The 19,532-nt window shown below is 42.6% G+C and overlaps 1 protein-coding gene across 1 annotated transcript in view; it reads right to left on the bottom strand.

Moving 5' to 3' along the window:
- The window catches only part of CHD7 (chromodomain helicase DNA binding protein 7), a 504,651-nt gene that overhangs the window by 21,386 nt on the left and 463,733 nt on the right, over positions 1–19,532 (bottom strand). The window contains 2 exon segments of the mRNA XM_030214843.1: positions 224–445; positions 16,486–16,929. Of these exon segments, the coding sequence (XP_030070703.1) occupies positions 224–445; positions 16,486–16,929 (666 nt within the window).

The following is a 19,532-nucleotide window of genomic DNA, read 5'->3' as shown; positions in this document are numbered from 1 at the left end:
CCAAGTGCGGCTGAGCTAGATGCAGCCATCCAGATGTTAAGGTGTGTGGGGGGGGGGGGGGGGGAGAGGGAAGACAGACTCACAAAATCATTTAAGGATATTAGCATCATCTGACATACCTCTCTTTGTATTAAACCAAGGTTAAACTCTCTTCCCCCCCCCCCCCCCCAACCATATTATGTAGTGTCCATGCAAAAACTTTAGCAAAAATTGCTGTACTTACTGGTACATAACTTGGCATATCAACAGTGTAAGTAGGATGTAATTTAAGCCATTCTACTAAATCCTTGTTTTTAGGGGCCTCCTCTCCCACCAGCCTGGTCCTGTCTTCTAAATTAATTACTGGGATGTGGGTGTCTGGGTCCAGCTGTCCAGGAGATGGAATGTTTCTTGTTGGTGGAGTCTCTAGATCATCTTCAAAAACTTTGGTCACTTCAGCATCCTCCTATAAAAATTAGTGTTATGAGTCATTTAAAAAAAAAAAAAATGTAACAACTTTAAACTTCACATCAGGAAAAATGATTGCTCAAAACACAGCAATGTAAAATTTGTCAAAACAGTAGCAATATTCTGTTAGATCTTATAGGATGAAGCAGAAAAAAAGCTTAACCAATGTTGCAATAGAGCATGGAAAATGCACCCTAGCACCCAGGATTTTGCATTCCCTAAAGTTTTTGTTTCTGAAGCCTTGGTCACCACCTCTACAAAAACAAGATCTTTATGGTCTGCACAGCATGACTGGCTCTCAATAAGTTAGGACTATGCCTTGCAGAGACTGCCTGCTAAGGTCATACTTTCAAATCAAGAGCATGTGCTCAGCAATTTCTGTACTGTGTGGTCCTACTGTAACTTGCTGTCACAGAGGTACTGGTTATGTGCTCCTGCTTGTACTCTACAACAGCATAACTAGCACGAGACACCTTATTTTTGTGATGGCTGAATTAGCTAACAAAGACACATGGCTACATCAAGTCCACAGGGAGATGACTAACAAACATTGGTGATATCTAGGCCACACTGGAAGGTGAAGCCAAGAGGCAAATGCCTTTCATACAGTGATTAGGATGACAGATTCTTTCTGTGGAACAGCCCAAACCCTCCAGGAAGAGGTCCCCCAGGCCCAGGGAGGCAGCCTCCCTCAGCAAGACATCAAGGTCTTCCTTAATGGGCCCCATTAAGGTCAGAACACACACATTATGCTGCCTAAACCTTTTAGAACCACAGATTGCGGCCCGACTGCCTCTGGACCCTACGGATCTCAAGATCAGGGGCCCACAAACTAGGGACTTGATCAGCAACGTAACCTGGATTTTTTCCACAGAGGGTGCGTCTCCCACCCCCCACACCTTCAAATCTGTTCTATTTCAGTCTTGCCTGGGCAGTGGCACTCATAAGCTGTCTGTACTTGCACCAGGACTTTCACTGATCCATTCCGCCCTTGACAAAACAGGAAATTATGCCAGAATGGGTGGGATGGTTCAGAGTGAGAGAAAATCCTGGAGCAGGTGCAGGCAGCCCATGAGTGGGTGAAGATTGGAGCAGAGTGAGGTGATTTCAAGGTGTGGTGTTTGGGGGGGGGGGGGGGGGGGGGTTGGACTGCACAGTTTTGCCAGGAAGGGAAGTGAGAGATGTCAGTTTTATCTGCATTCTCCCTCCTGCTATCCACAGTGGAGGAGGGAGAACCCAGATAAACTGACAGGGGGTGAATACGCAACACATGCACCTTGAATAGAAAACAGCACTGGACCCAACCCCCTACCAAACCCTACTGGATGCAATCCACAATGGCCTGAATGCCCCTCCCTGATGCTGCAGCCTCCATTCTACCCCCCCCCCCCCCCCACTCAAGGGTAATGTGCTTTTCTGACTGCAAGCCAGGAATTTCAGCCCAGGCCCGCCCAGCGCCAGCACCCATTGCCGGCCACTGCTGCTTTTCCTGTTGAGCAGCAGGGCCGGCGCTACAAAAAAGAAGAAGCGCTAACGGCGCTAAGGACGAGAAATGTTTAAAAAAAAAAGCGCGGCACCGGCAGGCACTGTCTCGGCAGCCTTAAGGCATTGGCTGCTGAGGCATTGGCTGCTGGCTCGCAGGCTCCTCCCGTCTGCGGGAGGAGCCTGCGAGCCAGCAGCCAATGCCTTAAGGCTGCCGAGACAGTGTCTGCCGGAGCCGCGCTTTTTTTTAAAAAAAAACATTTCTTGTCCTTAGCGCCATTAGCGCTTCTTTTTTGTAGCGCCGGCCCTGCTGCTCAACAGGAAAAGCAGCAGTGGCCGGCAATGGGGGCTGGCGCTGGCATGCAGGGCGGGCCTCGTCGAAGAAAAGAGGGAAAACATGGAAGGATGGGGAGAAAAAGAGGGAAAACAGATGGAAGGATGGGGAGAAAGAGGGGAAAACATGGAAAGATGGGGAGAAAAGAGGGAAAACAGATGGAAGGATGGCAGAGAATGAGGGAAAACATGGAAGGATGGGGAGAAAGAGGGAAACATGGAAAGATGGGGAGAAAGAGGGAAAACTTGGAAGGATGGGGAGAAAGAGGGAAAACTTGGAAGGATGGGGAGAAAAGAGGGAAAACAGATGGAAGGATGGCAGAGAATGAGGGAAAACATGGAAGGATGGGGAGAAAGAGGGAAAACTTGGAAGGATGGGGAGAAAAGAGGGAAAACAGTTGGAAGGATGGCAGAGAATGAGGGAAAACATGGAAGGATGGCAGAGAATGAGGGAAAACATGGAAGGATGGGGAGAAAGAGGGAAAACATGGAAGGATGGGGAGAAAAGATAGAAAACAGATGGAAGGATGGGGAGAGAGACTCTGGATGGAAGGATGGGGAGAGAAAGGTGAGAGACTGGAAGGATGCAGAGAAAGGTGAGAGACGAAGGATGTGGAGAGAGAAGGGACACTGAACAGAAAAGGGTAGAGTGATACAGAGACACTGGTTAGAAAGAGGGAGAGAGACAGATGGAAGGATCAGGAGAGAGGATAGATGGATGGAAGGATGGGGAGAGAAAGAGGGAAGACGCTGGATGGAAGGGTAGGGAGAAAGAGGTGACACTGGACGGAAGGATGCAGAAAGAAAGAGGGGAGACTACTGGAAGGATGGGGAGAGAGAGGGGAGACTGGAAGGATGGGGAGAGAAAGAAGAGAGCTGCTGGATGGAAAAGGAGAGTAGTGAAAGACTGGAGAATAAGAGGAAGGGGCATGGGGAGAACAAGGGTGAGAAAAGATGAAAAGCCATAAGTAGATGAAGGAAATTAAAGAATGGATAGTAAGAATGAATTAAATCAGGACAGAGAGAGAGAGGCAGAAAAATATTGAAGAAAGCAAAGAAAAAGGAGAGAAAAATGAGAAATGGCCAGGAAACCGTGGCAGAAGAGTTAAACGAAAACGAAGGAAAGCAGAATCTAGAGACTGGGAGCGACACAATGAGAAAAAGTAAATGGCCATACAAGAAAGGTAAAGAAAATAATTTTATTTTTAATTTAGGATAAAGTAATATGGTACCTGTGTTAATGAAGTTTCAGAGACCAATACTTCCTTCCTTAGGTCAGGCGAGGATACCGTAACAGCATTATACTGACCTGAGGCAGGAGGTTTTGGCCTCTGAAAGCTCATTGAAAAGGGTGTTAGGCTATTAAATAAATTTTCTGAAATCTGATCACTGAAAAGCAGCACTTTACCCTGTGTGACAAATGCATCTGATTAGCGTGACTAAATTTTGCTGGGGGAGGGGGGTAGAGAGAAAATTTTGTGCCCACCCACTTTGGGTTCAGGCCCATCCAAAATTGGCAGTTTGGCTACGCCACTGCTGCAAGCCCCACACTTGCCTGCTCAGCATCACTGGTGTAAGCAGAAAGGCACTCCAAAACACAAATTGCATGTTCCAACTCTTTTGCCATAAAAACTAATTTATGACAGGCTTATTCTTGCAATCTAGTGGACCCAGGCCTGGCTTTTCCAACAAAGTTGTAAGTTATCTGACATAACTTATCAGGTACTTTGCTTGCTGGTAAGATGAGAATGGCAACACGAAGTTCTCTGCTAAATATACAGCACTTTTCTGGGTCATGGTAGAGCAGATCAGACCTGGAGCCATTAGGGACCTTTCAGGCTCATTTTCAAAGCACTTAGCCTCCCAAAGTTCCATAGAAACCTATGGAACTTAGCCTCCCAAAGTGCTTTGAAAATATGCCTCTTTGTCACCTATGTACATGGCTGATTCTTTTCTCCATGGACAAGCAGGATATAAAGTATGTTCCTTAACTCAAACAGAAGGAGAAGCTGGTATGGGTATGAGGTGACAAGGAAAAGGAGCAGTATGAGTTTGTGTGTGTGTGTGTGTGTGGGGGGGGGGGGGGGGGGGGGGGGCTGGTGAAATAGTTAACAGGTATGGAGGAGGGGTGATTCATATCCAGTTCGATGGCCCCCATTTCTGAGAATCTATAAGGTAGTGCTACTATTTATCAACCTAAAATTACAGAGAAGTTCCCGATTTAAAAGAAAATGCAAACCACAAAACTTACACTGAACCAGAAGTCTTTGATATACATACAAAAAAAAAAAAAAAAAAATAGTAGACACAAAGTAAGCCATGGTAGCAACAGTGAGAAAAAGTCTATACTGACTTGATTTTGAAAAGGATGTGCCATTTTGACATCACAAGAGGAGAAAAGCAGGCTACATTCTGATTCTCTACCACCACACAGCAGTGATATGAACAGGTTTGTGAGCCAACGGAAAATAAATTAGGCTCAAATTTTCTCCCAAACTTATTTTCCATAGCTGCATAAAACAGGGTCCACAGGTACAGAACTGCAGCTGTAGCTAGAGGGCAGGAGGATGTGACAGTCAACTGGAATGCAGAGCTCCTGCCCTGACTAGGCCACAAGGGATTCTATAGTAGGCCTGAGAAGGGTGCACCTTTGGTCGAGGGGTGGGGGGGGGGGGGGGGGGGGGAGACAAGCATGGTCTAGGCTTTTGGTTGAACGGGGGCCTCTAGAACATAAAAAAGTACAATGGTATGCGATAGGATACTCTTCTGAGGGCAAAAATAAAACTTAAGTGGTTTGCTTAGGAAGAGGCACAGAGTTCTTCACAGAACTAAAATCCTCATGAAATGCTTCAAATAGACTGTATTTGCATACCCCATGGGGACATCCTACTGTTGGATGCTTATTGCAAATATGATATACTGCCTAATCTGGTGAGATGTAGAATTAAATATAAAGGTGTACAATTAAAAAAAAAAAAAAAAAAAGGATAATGATAGGAAGAGAATGACATTAGACAGGATTCAATAATACACAAAAAAGCATACTGAGTAGAAAGCATCTGAGTAAGCAATTGAGTCCAATGACCAGACGCTCAATGCTAGTGTAAAAATGTTTTTAGTAAAACTTTAAATTTCTTAAATGATTGCTCAGTACGGAAAGACGAAGGAAGATTGTTTCCTAGTTTGGATGTTAAGAAGAAAAAAGCTGAATGTTTGGTAAATTCCATAGCGTGCCTGTTTAGGGTTTGGAAGAACAAGGTAATGAAAATCCAGGGATCTCAAGGATCACATGGAAGTGCAAGGGATAGTCAGGGAAGACAGTGTAGGGAACCCAAATAAGCCTTAACAGCACAGAACTTGAGAGAGAGAGAAAAAAATGAACAGGAAGCCAGTGTAATCAAAGAAAAAGGAAATGTGATATGATTATGTTTACAAGCCTGACAAAGGGAGCTTAACAGCTAAGTTTTGCACAATTTGGAGTGGTTTAAGTTAACGAGCAGCAATGTCTGAGATCAGAAAAGTGTGAATAAGAGTGTGAAGCATAGAAAAATCAAGAAAACTAAGTAGCAATGCTGAAGCAAAGAAAAAAAAAAAAGCTATGCTTGGAAACATTAGAAATCAGCTTCTGAAAAGAAAGCTATTATAACTCCCAGAGTAACAAGAGGAAGTCACAGGTGGAATAGGGAGGTCAAACAGAATGACCATCAAGCTTGGCTAGCATAAAGAACCCATGACCCAACAGGTGACCTTATTTTTGGAATTGAGAACCAACTGTATAGCTCATGGTGATATACTGTGATGTGAAAAAGTTGTACCCCCCACCTTCCTGATTTGCTCTAATATTGCATATATGTCACACATCTTTAAACAAAATGTAATATTAGACAAAGGGAACCTGAGTAAACACGTAACAGTTTTTAAATTATTATGTCATTTAAGGAACAAAGTTAGCTAACACCTATATCACCCATGTGAAAAAGTAACCGTCCCCTAAACATTTAGCAGCAATAATTGCAACCAAACACTTCATATAATTTGATTATAGTCTTTCACATTGCTGTTGAGAAATATTAGCCAATCTTCTTTGCAGAAGTGCTTTAATTCATTCAGACACATCTGTAGGTTTTTGTGCATGAACTGCTCACTTCAGGTCCTGTCACAGCATCACTATTGGCTTCAAGTCAAGACTTTGACTAGGCCAATCCAAAACTTTAATTCTGTTTCTCCTTAACCATTTAGATGTAGACTTGCTTTTGTGTTTTGGATCATTCTTTATTCAAATTTGCTATACTGCTGTGACTGAGAACAGAACCAAGCGCTTTACAGAATAAAAACAAAGAAAGGAACTCCATAAATGTAAACAGACAAGCATAACAGCATTACCCAATTACGCTTTGGCTCACAGACAGATGACTGGACATTCTCCTTCAGAATTTTCTGGAACAGTGCAGAATTCATGTTTTTTTCAAAACGTTTTCCAGGTGCTGAAGCAGCAAAGCATCCCTACACTGTCACCATCACACTACCACAACCATATGAGTGACGCTCGACGCAATTAGGGTGCTAGTACCCGAGTGAGAGCACCTATTTTTGGTTATGTATGTTGTGTCTCTTCTGCTCTTTTATGTTTTATTAGTTTGTTAACCACTCTGCCCTGTCTGACAGGTAAAGCAGTATATCACGTCTCGAATAGATAAATTAATAAACCATGTTTGACTGCAGATATGACGCCCTTAAGGTGGAATGATGTGTTTGCTTTATACCAGACATAATGGGACCTATGTGGTACAAAGAGTTATACTTTTGACTAGACTGTCCATAGATCATTATCCCAGAAGACTTGGGAACCATTCAAGTGTGTTTTTGCAAATGTGAGGTGAGCACCGATCTTCCTCTTCTCTTGGATAGCAGCAGTTTTCACCTTGCTACTCTTCCTTAAATTCCATTTTTATTTATTTATTGCATTTGTATCCCACATTCCCCCACCTATTTGCAGGCTCAATGTGGCTTACATAGTTTTGTAACATTGTCATTACAGGATAACAGATATATTTAGTTTTGTGCAGAGATTAAGTAAAGGAAGAAAGAAGAAGGGAGGGAGTGATTAGGGTGAGTATCGAAGTGGGCTTTCTTATCTGATTGGGTTGGTGAGGTGGATTAGTGTGGCTAAAGGTTCTCACTGTTGAAGAGAAATATCTTCAGAGATTTGCGGAAGATAGTTGTTTCGTCGATTGCTCTTAGGTCTGTGGACAATGCATTCCATAATTACCCACTGTGGAATCAAATGCTGACCTTAGCTAAGGCTAGAGGGACCTGCAGCGCTTTAGATGCTCTTCTGGGATGTTTTGTGACTTCCTGGATGAGTTGTCGCTGCCACTCTGGGAAGATTCATCACTGTTCCAAAACCTTCTTCATTTGGAGATAATGACTCTCACTGTTCAAGTGGAGTCCCAGAGCTTAAAACATGACTTTGTAACCCTTTGCAGGCTGATATCTTTCAATAACTTTGTTTCTGATTGCTTCTGAAATTTCCTTTAATCATGGCATAAAGTTATTGTTGAAACTTTGTGGTGACTACCTCAATCCCATGGCAAGATTCAATATTTGGTGAGGCTTATATTCAATAGGGCTGGCTACAATCAAGCCCGGCTCTGTTCTATCAGCTGAATCTAATCAATTACATTTGGTCAATTGTTTAATTAAGAGGGCAGTTACTTTTTCACATGGGTGTTAGATATCTTTGTTTCTTAAATAAATTGACAAATTTATTTTAGAGGCGTGGAGGAGTGGCCAAGTGGTTACAGCACTGGTCTTGCAATCCAGAGGCGGCTGGTTCAAATCCCACTGCTGCTCCTTGTGATCTTGGGCAAGTCACTTAACCCTCCATTGCCTCAGGTGCAAATTTAGATTGTGAGCCCTCCTGGGACAGAGAAATTTCCAGTGTACCTGAATGTAACTCACCTTGAGCTACTTCTGAAAAGGTGTGAGCAAAATCCAAATAAAATAAATAAATTAAAAACTGATATTTAATCAGGTTTCTTTTGTCTTATACATTTTGTTTAAAGACCCGAAACTATTCAGCATGACATGCAGTAGAGGAAATCAAGAGGACAAAAACTTTTTCACATACTGTATAAAGAGAAAGAAGTTAAGACAAATCCTTTTCCCCAAGATTAGGAATAACTGAATTCAGTATAGACAATGAGTTGGACATCTGTAGCATTTTAACTATCAGGAAGAGTACATGACCAACACAAATGCAGCTTAGATGCCATAAAAGGTGACTAACTCATACCTATTAATTTCCTTTCTTTGAATCCTATTAGACCAGTCCAGACCTCAGGTTGTGTCCCCCAACCAGTAGTTAAAGGTAGGGAACTGACCTTTTCCAATGACATCACAGGTATGGATCTGGCAGCCTTCTGTATACTCATGCCAAAAGCAACTCAATACAATTGTTAAATTCACAAGATTAAACACTCCGAACAGAACCACTGCAGAACATTCAAACCCTCCCACCCTATAATGCAACTATAAACAATAAAGACTAAAGGGAAAGAGCGAGTGAAGCTCAGAACCACCTTCCAACATCAGTGTCTACCAGGGCAGTTCCTGGACTGGTCTAGAAGTATTTGAAGAAAAGAAATTAACAGGTATGAATACATTTCACTTTCCTTTTCATCCTGCTAAACCAATCCAGACAAATGGGATGTACAAAAGTAATACATCACAGGGTAAAGGAAGACAAGGCCCCCTGACAGCTCTGCCAAACAGCATTTTGCGTCCCTGGCTTGATCATCATCTTGTAATGCCTTACAAAGGAATGCTGCAATAATCACGTTGCTCTCCTGCAAATGTCTTCATGAGCAACCGTCTGGGTTTCAGCCAAGGAAGTTTCCTGCATCCATGTGGCAGTAGCACTACCTTCCTCTAAAAGATGTGGGCCTCTGCAATGGCCTCTAACCTAGCATGCTACAGAGCAGTGTTTCCCAAGTCTGGGCCTGGAGTACCCTTGCCAGTCAGGTTTTCAGGATATCTACAAAGAATATGCACGAAAGAGATTTGTATATAACAGAAGTTACAAGCATGGAAATCGGTCTCATACATATTCATTCCCTTCGGGTGGAGCGGCTGAATGACTGAATTAATAGTTTAAGGTATGAAACAGTTTATGTTTTTTTGATATAAAACTTGTGTTACTAATGTATTTTGTCTAATGTATATCTGATATCCTCACCGATTTGTGCTTTATAGTCAAAACCTCTGATGACGCAATCAGCGAAACACAAATTTGTGTAGGGTTTGACATGTTTTGATTATTGGCAAAGGAAGAATACGGTGATCGATTGAATTTGTGCAAGATTTGAATATGGAATAATATGTGGAATTACAGAGTGCTGAAATCAGAAGTATTTGAAGAAAAGGAACATATGACAAAGTATTGAAGGTCAGTTGAGAGTGGTTGCATCTACGATTTTTGATGTACACGTATTGGGAAATAATGAGCAGGGTAGGGTGTTCATTTAAAGAACCACATTTCTTGGATATGTATTAATATTTGTCCATAATAGAAATGACGGAAATTTTGAATGTGTTAAAGAGTACAAGATAGGAAGAATTGTGAAGCAAAGTAAGCAGTTTTTGTGTGATTGAGAGAGGTATGAGTGTAGGTGAGGATACAAGTTGGATTGTAATAAGAATATAAAATTTCTTTTTAGTAATATTGTTTTCAATAAAATTATTATAAACATATTGATAAAAAGTGGTAGTTACTTTGGTGTTGAATGGTAATAGTGTAACTAGATTGGAATTAAGGTACTCAGTGAATTGGTGTATGTTACTATAATTGAGAAAATATGGCAGCACCAGGATGGAATTCCAAAACAGGCATGACAGGAAAACAAATATTGTTATTATTAGGGGGGGCAGTGCCTCTTTGGATCAGCAGCAGAGGACGATATTCATAGGTTGAATACATTTTTAATTAACTCTGGTGGAGTACTGTCATGCAAGGCGAGTCCAATGTGGACTCAGAATATATTAGGAATCTAGATTCCTAGACGATTTGGACAAAGTGGAATGAGCTAAGTAGTCAGTGCTCATTGGATTTGATGCTTACAACCATTGATAAACTAAATAGAATCATTAAGAGCATTCAAGAGGAATTGAATCAAAAGTATGAAACAGAAGAGCCTGGATGGCCTCTTCACTCAGCAATATGTTGAACATATTCAGATGATGGATAAATATAAAATTGAAATAAGAAATGAAAAAAATCTCTAAATTTAAACGTGACGAACAAGATTATACTCGGGGGTATGTATTTCCCTGGATGGATAGAAATCAAAAATCTAGAAGAAATAGGAAAACAAAAAAGTAAATTTTATTAATTCCTCTAGTGATTCTTCTGAAGGGCAGAATGAGCAAAGTGTGTCGGTTGTGGAAAATACTAATCACAATAGTCAATCTTTTTTAAAAGGTACACATAAATCAAGGAGTACAGAATGTGGTTCAACATCAGGGAGCACATCCCAAAAGACAGATGAAAAAACAGCATTAAATGTTTTCAATATTTCTTCTAAGCAATTGACTAAAGAACAGTATGAGGTACTATCTAGGGGTTTATCTTTTGTCCCCACACATCAGTATGACCCTTTTACAATGTGACATCTTTATAAATTCTTTAGACAATTATGATTAAAGATTTATTTTGGAGAGCAAGAGGAACAAGGAGAGGGTATTAATACGGATAATCTATCTTTTTCTACAAAATATCATTTGCCATCGTCATGGGTGCCGGCACGCCCCATAGATAGTGTATTAGATATTTTCCAGCAATGGGTGTTGAAAGATTTGAAGAGGATGGAAGAGAGGAATGCTTATGTGCAAGGGAATTTATCTAAGGATTTAGTAAAAGCTATAAAGGAATTGCAAAGGGAAGAATCCTTGGTAGTATCCCGTGCAGAGCAGAGCAGTAGTGGTGCAAAATAGGGAGGATATTAGAGAAGCTGAAAAACAATTGACTGATAGATCTATCAAGAACTATCAAAAGACCCCACTCAATAGTATCAAGACAATACACAAGCTGCACTAATTAGGGCAAATCAATCAGGGATCACACCAGTTGTCAGTTTCCATCAATACCGAAAATATATTTTGTTCCTAAAATCCATAAAAGTGTTACAGCTCCTCCAGGTCGTCCAATTGTTAATGGCAGAGGATCATTAATGGAGCCACTGTCACAATACTTGGACTACCATTTAAGTCCAGAAGTTTCAAAAATCACTTCACAAGTACGTGATACATCACATTTATTACATATGTTGGATCTGATACAAATAGATAATGAACAATCAACACAGTTGATTACGCTTGATGTAACAGCCCTTTATACTCATATGCCCGCCAGCAGACAAATCAAGTCTGTATGCCAAGGTTGCTGGGGCCAATCCAGAGCCTCTAGAATCACAGATGGATGCCCGGTCACCCTCTGGAGAACCCTGCCAACAAAGGCCAGGGAAGGAATATGTAAAGAGGTGACTGTTGCAATCACAACTGCACAAGCTAGCCAAGCTGAACTCCTTCCTGCAACTGAAGAATGGGGGACATTTTGCATTCAGCTGCAACATCATTAGGTTGCAGAATGGAGTGCCCCAACAATCTACCAAGGTCCTTGAAAGCCTCAGAACTCAGTTCCCACTCTCTCGAATCCAAGAGGTTGCAGCTGAGAAAATCCACTTGCATGTTGGATGTCCCCAGCAATATGTATTGCTGACTGTGACAAGATGTCCTTCTACTCAGTTGCACAACCAACTTGCTTCCAATGCCACTTCTACCCACTGAGTTCCATCTTGCCTGTTGATGTATGTTGTCATGGCACGGTCATCTCTCTTGACCACTTAGCTGTTCAACATAGAAGTGTTGCAGTGCTAAGCAAATTGCTTTTTTTTTTTTTTTTTTCCAGCTGATTGATGGTCTACACTGACTCTAACTTGGAAAAAAGAACCTGAGTGAACAGGATGATCACCATCACCCTTTCATGTGGGTCCAACGGGGCCTCCTGAGGTGGTGAGCCAATTTGTCCCACCACACCAAACTCTTCCGAAAGACTGTAGGTAGGGGAAGACACCTTGAAGCCTTGGGAGTAGGAAACCCACCAGAATAGCACCCACCTTCTAAAGAGAGTGCATGCAAGTTCTCACAGAAGGAACCACCTCCAGCATTGCAGCCATGGAGCCATGTAACTGTAGATAGTCCCAAGCCTAGGTTTCCTGTTAAGCGTAGAGAACTCTTTTAAATCTACAACTTAAGCATTTCCCCCTCACCAGGAGAATCACAGCCCTAGCCTTGTGTTGAACAGCCCCCCAGGTATTCTAGCTCCTGTGAGGGTACCAAGTAACTCTTGGCAAATTTCACCACTCAGCTGAGCCACTCCACCAAGCACATTATTGCCACCACCACTGCCCAAGAATCTGCCTGGATGAGCCAGTCATCCACAGAAAGATATACCCTAATGACTTGTTTGTGGAGATGCACTGCCACCACCATGATTTTGGAGAAGGTATGGAGTGCTGTGGATAGACCAAAGGGCATTGCCTTGAACTGAAAATGCCTGCCAAGGATACAATACGAACGCAGAAAGTACCTGTGGGACTCCCTGATTGCTATGTGCAGACAGACCGCCATTAGGTCCAGAGAAGTTAAAAATGATCCCACCTTGACTGAATACCGGTTCTCCACGCAGAAGCGAGGAACCTGCAATGAAACATTGAGCCCTTACAAGTTTAAGATGAGACAAAAGGAACCACCCTTATTTGGGACAACAGCACCCATGGCCATGCTCCTGGGAGGGAACCAGCTCTACAGCTCTCAAGCTGAACAACTGATGGGCAATTTCTACAACCTCTCTTTTGAGAATAGAGCCCATAGGGACAAGCCAAAAAAGTGTCTGAAATGGGATGTGCCCATTCCAGGTATATCCAAACAATCACCTCCAGGAACTTGCCGGTCAGAGAACATTAAAGTTCACTCATGGTAGGGGTGACAGAGCTTGCTGCCCATTGGAACCTTCTAAGAGTCCTGGTGATCCTCATTGAGACCCATTTCCTCCTGTCAGGGGGTATGAGTAGGGTTACCATATGGCTCCAGAAAAAGGAGGACGGATTGAGCCAGCCGGGTTTTACTTCCATTGCTTTCCATTGAAAGCAATGGAAGTAAAACCCGGCTGGCTCAATTACTTCTATTGAAAGCAATGGAAGTAAAACCCGGCTGGCTCAATCCGTCCTCCTTTTTCTGGAGCCATATGGTAACCCTAGGTATGAGGAACCAAGATCCATTACCCTACATGCTCTACAAAACAGTCCTCCTTTTTGTGACTTAGAAGCTCCCTAGGAGTTGGAGTCCATTTTCTCATGTGGTACCAAATGCTGAGGAGCAAGTAGGGAATGACCAAATGACTTCCAGAAAGAGCAGACAGATGCAATTTCACACTATTGAGGAAGCACCAGAAAGGGACCTGTCACAGGGCCATGTTTCGGAACAACAAACCACTTGCTTTCAGGGGTCTTCCAACAACTGTAGTGCTGGAACAATGTAATAAATGTCAAAATACAGATAAGTACTGCTGCTGCGCCTGAAACAGCCAGAGACACGTCTGTATATTAATACAAAAATGAGTGCCATTAAAGAGACACGTAATGCACTTTTGTATTGCATAAGTGTTTCATGCTATAGCCAGGGTGGAAACCAGATTGTCATAGGTGAAGGCAATTCAAATGTTCCATGTGTTAGAGTAACTGGGAGAAAACTGTGTTCCAAGATTTTTGATATAAAAGGGAGATTAGAAACTGGTCTTAGATAGATAAAACTACAATCAAATGGGAGAATGACCCTTGTAATGGGAAGGTCTTGAGAGGCTTCCAAAGTCTCTTAAGATTGGGATCCCCATCTGCCACTTCCACCTGAGGCATTGCTGAAGTCCCTCTCAAAGCTGAACAATGAAGGGAGCTCTTAGGGCTCCATATCTTCCTGCCGCCACAGGTCCTAAAAAAGAAGATGCAGATGGCTGTAGGGCCTTATCCCCTTACTGAGCTACTGCTGTTGCCTCTGCATTTTGAGCGAGTGCACCGTGGCCCCAGGAATCCAGACCCCTAGGGAACCTCCATGGTAACAGAGTTGGGGGGGGGGGGGGGGGGGAGAGACATCGACAGTGGGGAGAAAACCTCCTGCTGAGATCTGCCCAGCATATTCTGAAATGGCATTCAATAAAGTGTGGGCATAGGTCCCCCAGGGGCCACCAAATATAGGTGCATCAGCTGGGGAAAACAGACCCAATCTGGAGTCCCTTGAGTTCACCCTACTACTCCATGCTGTCTGCATTCTAATGGTCAAGTCAAATGGCTGCTGGTCCTGTCAAAAATGGGAATGCTACTACCCACTTAAATGGACTTGTAAGGCAACAAGCACCACAAATCTTCTTAGTATGGTCCTGGAAGTCAAGGCCCCATCATATACAGAGCAAAAGGAACTGCCAATGCTTCTTACCACCAGCTTCCACAGGCATCACACACCACTTGTAGCTTACTGGGAAGACCCTCACTCTGACTACTCCACACTGGAGTCTGAGTCATTGCTCTCAACCCTCACCAGAAGTATTTCTCAGTAGGCTCAGCCTAATGTGAAAGCCCCTCCCTTAAAAAAAAAGTATTATCTATCTTGCAGACAGCCAGGAAAAAAAGTCAGTCAAAACATCCCCAGGGTGCACCTGGGGGGTGGGTGTGGGGGGGGGGGGGAAGCAAACAGAGCACACACTAACATACCCACCCCCCTCCCCACCATACTGAACACAAGCACTTAGACTAAGCTCAGGGCATTAAAGCCCTCCGTCTTTGACTGGGAGTAAGGACCATGGCCCAAACCTAAGGAGCAGATAGCCAAGGTTCTCAACTGCATAGACAAGAGACTGCAGTCTGTGGAGTCAGGCACAGACACCAAACCTGCTACACCAGCCCAACTTACACCATCTCTTAGAAGTAGAGAAATACTGAAGGCTGCCAGCATGCACAAGCCTATCTACCAGTGATGTCACTGGAAGAGTTCAGTTCTCTACCTCCACCTGCTGGTAGGGACATACAACCCATTTGTCTAGACTGGCCTAGAAGGATGAAAAGGAATTATACTTGACTGAAAGTAAGAATGACAGCTTTCATGTCCAGTTTCTTTATTAATACCACAAAAGCGCCAGGAGCCTTCAGAAATGGGACACTGTTCTTTATTAATAATTGCCAATACGGGTCCATATTGACAGTTATTAATAAAGAACCGTGCCCTATTGCTGAAGGCTCCTGGTGCTTTTGTAGTATTTTGGACTTTATTTTGTACTTTGAACCCTTCAGTACTGCTCAGTTTCTTTATTAACAAACAAAAATACTTTATATTGGTAGACCTTTCCAGTTTATATCAGGTTTATTTACAGCAGGATTTTTTTTCCAAACACAGCAAGTCCCTTCTCCAATGTACTTATATTATAAGTAAGTACTAAGGCAATTGGAGATAAAACATGATTCACCCAAGGTCACAAGAAGGGTCAATGGGTGAAGCTACTCCTTCCTCAAGTGAGGCTGAGAAGATGACCATATAATGTTTTCAGCAGGCAAATGTGGGCTTGCAATATAATCAAGAGGTTAGAGCAATAATCTATGATTAAAAAAAAAACAACAACAAAAAACATATTTAGCTTCCATGTTTACCATTTACTTTATAGCCTCAAGCAAGTCACTTACACTGCCTACAATGAAACTGGAAGACTGTAAGCTCTTCATAATACAGACGTTCATCAGGTGATTTATCTTGTGCAGTGTTGTAAACACTGCTAGTGCCAGAGAAATTACTGTATTACATACACCACTGAACAGGACATGCTGTTAGAAGCCTGCCTAGACTTGTTTGGAAAAACATTACAATCTTAGAAGACTTCTAAAACCTGTGTTGATGACTGTAGGCAGAACTTTATTTTCTTGATGAAGAATGTGAAAAATGTTTGTGAAAGAATGAGAAAAAATAGCCAATTGTGCTATCATCTGGGTTTCTGCCAGATACTCATGACCTGGATTGTCCTCTGTTGGAAACAGGATACTGGGCTAGATGGACCATTGGTCTGGCCCAGTATGGCTATTCTTACGTTCTTATGCAATTCAATGTTAACATAATATTTTGTTAACTTACTGTAGTCAATGATATCCGTTTGTTGCTCATGAACAACAGATCAAGCCCTTCTACATTTTTCCTTCTTCCTCGCCTTCTCTTCATAGGAGGCTCTCCATCAATTAAAGAACCATTCAGCAGATGCCTTGTGGGTGTGCGGGACAGACCTGCTTGTAGCAGCTCCATTTGAGTTTTAAAGGCATCAGACACTGGTGTAGAAACATTAGGCAAGATAAACTTGGGAGTAACAGATATAAAATTTGAGGTAGAACTTGTTGCTTCTCTAGAGGCTTTTGATAAGTCCACAACTTTTTCTTGTCCATTTTCTGAGACCACCTGAGACTCTCGCAGCTGAGCAACCATTTCCATAAGATTCCTCCTCTTCGCAGCTCTTTCAGCCTCAATTTCTATCTTCCTTCTCCTCCTCCTCCGCTGCCGTGGGACTGATAGAGTGAGTGCATTTTCCTATAGAAAAATGTATTTGTTATTGAGATATAAATGAGTACTCAAATCTCAACTATAATATTAAAAAATATATTTCATTTTAGGGCTGTACCGAATATTAATATTCATATTCAGCCGAAAAGTGATTTAAATTCAAATACGAATAATCCGGGGCTCTACTGTGCTAAATCCTACTGAAATAAACGATCTCCGATTTCACCTTGCTTCTTTTATTTGTTATATTAAAGCTCAATGCCCATTATTCGTATTTGGCTGAATAGTAAAATATACTATTTGGTACAGCTCTTTTTCATTTACAGCTTTACATAACCCTTGTAATCAACGTGTATTTAAACTAACAAGGTAAGGTATTAGGAAAATGAAAGTAAGTCCAAATCCAACCCAGGAATTCCAGAAAAGGGAGGAGTCATCAAGTGAGATGAAAGGCAGAAGAAAAAAAAAAAGCAGGATGAAATAAATCAGACTATACCAGAGGAGGTTGTTCAATGATATGAAACTGGACACTGGTTTCAAAGTGTGTACAAGGAAAAGATGTTAACAACTGAAAAGTTCTGCAACAGATATTAGTACAGGAAAGTGGAGACAGTTTCTGAAAGGCTGAGCACAGGAAATAGGCTGGAGTGTTAATAAACAAACGCTCCTTACCACCATTCCGACATATGGATTTATGCTCCTCTAACAGAAGATGGAGACAGAACTACTGAAGGATTTCTTGCAACCTTCTGTCTCTCAGCAGATGACGCTAGATCATTCCTGTACAGCAGTTACAGTAGTCTAGACCTTCAAAAGCAAGGCTGCTCTGGGAGCATTCTCCCTTGGGGCCCCATAAAAAGGAACTCAAATGGGCTTTGGACCAGGTGGACACCCACCTTGAACCTGACTAGCTTGGGTTCCTTCACTCTGTTCCCTAGAGCCTCTATCCCTCGTTCCTACTTTTCAGATGGGGTCTGGGGAGCACAGGAATAACAGCACTTGACTAAGAGTTTAAAGAGACAAAAAAATAAAAATAAGGAAAGTCAGCTTCAGTAGAAGCAGGTCTGGAGGGTGGAATGATTTCCCAGGTGTGGTGGTGGTGGTGGTGGTTAAGTAAGGGAACAATCTGCACCACAGATCATCACAGTAGGCTGAGAACAACAGAGCTGCTTAGCCTGAAGATGTTGTCACTCGGGTCCTGCCATGGAAGACCTCTTGCTGCCAATTTGGGCAGCACAGGGCAACAAGACAGAACAGCCTGGAAGAGTTTCCTGACATAAACAACAGAGGCAGAGGGGGATATTCTTTTTTTTTTTTAGGGGGGGGGGGTAGTGGTGGCAGGGAAGAAACATACTGCCTCCTTTATGCCAGCAGGAGAAAGGCCTGGTGTAAATGGAGGCAGCTCTGTGATGCTGGAGCAGGAGCATACAAGACTGCTTCTTCTGTCCTTCATGTGTACAGGGGCTGGGGGCAAGTTGATTCCCAAGATTCTCAGGTGTGGTGGTATAGTTCTGTGCGCCCTTCTCGCGGGAGAGTTTTGTTAATGGATTGAGCATTTTGTATGAAGGGGTCTCACATTGGTCTATCAGCATACTGCGGAAGTAAACATCCCAGGTACATCTGGAGGACATTGCAGATGAGGATAATTCCATGGTATCACCAGTGTCCCAGGAATCACCGAGGGACACTCTTGTAGAAACAAGTGACCCTCTTGTAAGAACCCCTGGAGGAGGGGTTCGCTATGGGAGCACACCCTGATTTTTAAGAGACCCAAGCTTCTATCGCTGATTATGCAAGCCCTGGTTAACTTGGGGATATCAGAGGAGTGGATAGTGGAGACTGAACCCTCTGAGGGTATTGCACTAGAAGAGATTAGAAAGTCTTCTAAGGGATTTCTGATCCATACGGCAACCAAGATAACCATCAAAATGGAGTGGAAGATGCTGGATTCTGGGCTGATGGTGGAGAGATCTATGAGTAGAATTTATCCAATATTCGTTGAGGAAGAGAAGCTCCAGTTGACTAAGGTGGATGTCTTAGTTAAGCATGGTATTAGTTGTAACAAAACTGACCTCTATCCCCATGGAGAGAGTACTGTCTTAAACCTGTAGGGCAGATGCATAGAAGCAGTCCTTTGAGGTTTCTACCACAGCTGCTTTGACAACTCACCTTGTTGCATTTGTCTATTGAGATCAGTTGGCACGGTAGCTGATATTTGCTCTTTGCAGCTCCTTCCTCTTCTCTACTATCTTTACTTGCCTTTCCATCTTCTGACTCTTTCCTGATAGTAGCTGTACTTTTCATTTCTGGACACAGTTTGTTAACCAGATGATAGTTATTAAAAAGTGGTATATCAAGAGCCTAATTAACAAAATATGTGGCAGTATGCAGAGACTACATGACTAGACTCCTATACGGCCAACAGCAGAATGACCGACAATTCAGAGGTTATCGTGGTTCTGCAACTAGTCAGCTGATTCTGTTTCCAAGATGTGCCTAAGCAAACTTGCTTTGAAGGACAAACTTCTGTTTAGAGAAGATTTGTGTGAGCTGAAAATTCCTAGGCCCCAGGAGGTTAAACAACAGAGGTTCAATGAAGCCTTTTCAGGCAGGAGCCATCTGAAGGATTT

The sequence above is a fragment of the Microcaecilia unicolor genome, chromosome 1, assembly GCF_901765095.1.
Source record: "Microcaecilia unicolor chromosome 1, aMicUni1.1, whole genome shotgun sequence".
In the NCBI taxonomy this organism is placed as follows: Eukaryota; Metazoa; Chordata; class Amphibia; order Gymnophiona; family Siphonopidae; genus Microcaecilia; species Microcaecilia unicolor.
This window is presented reverse-complemented; position numbering and strand designations above follow the sequence as displayed.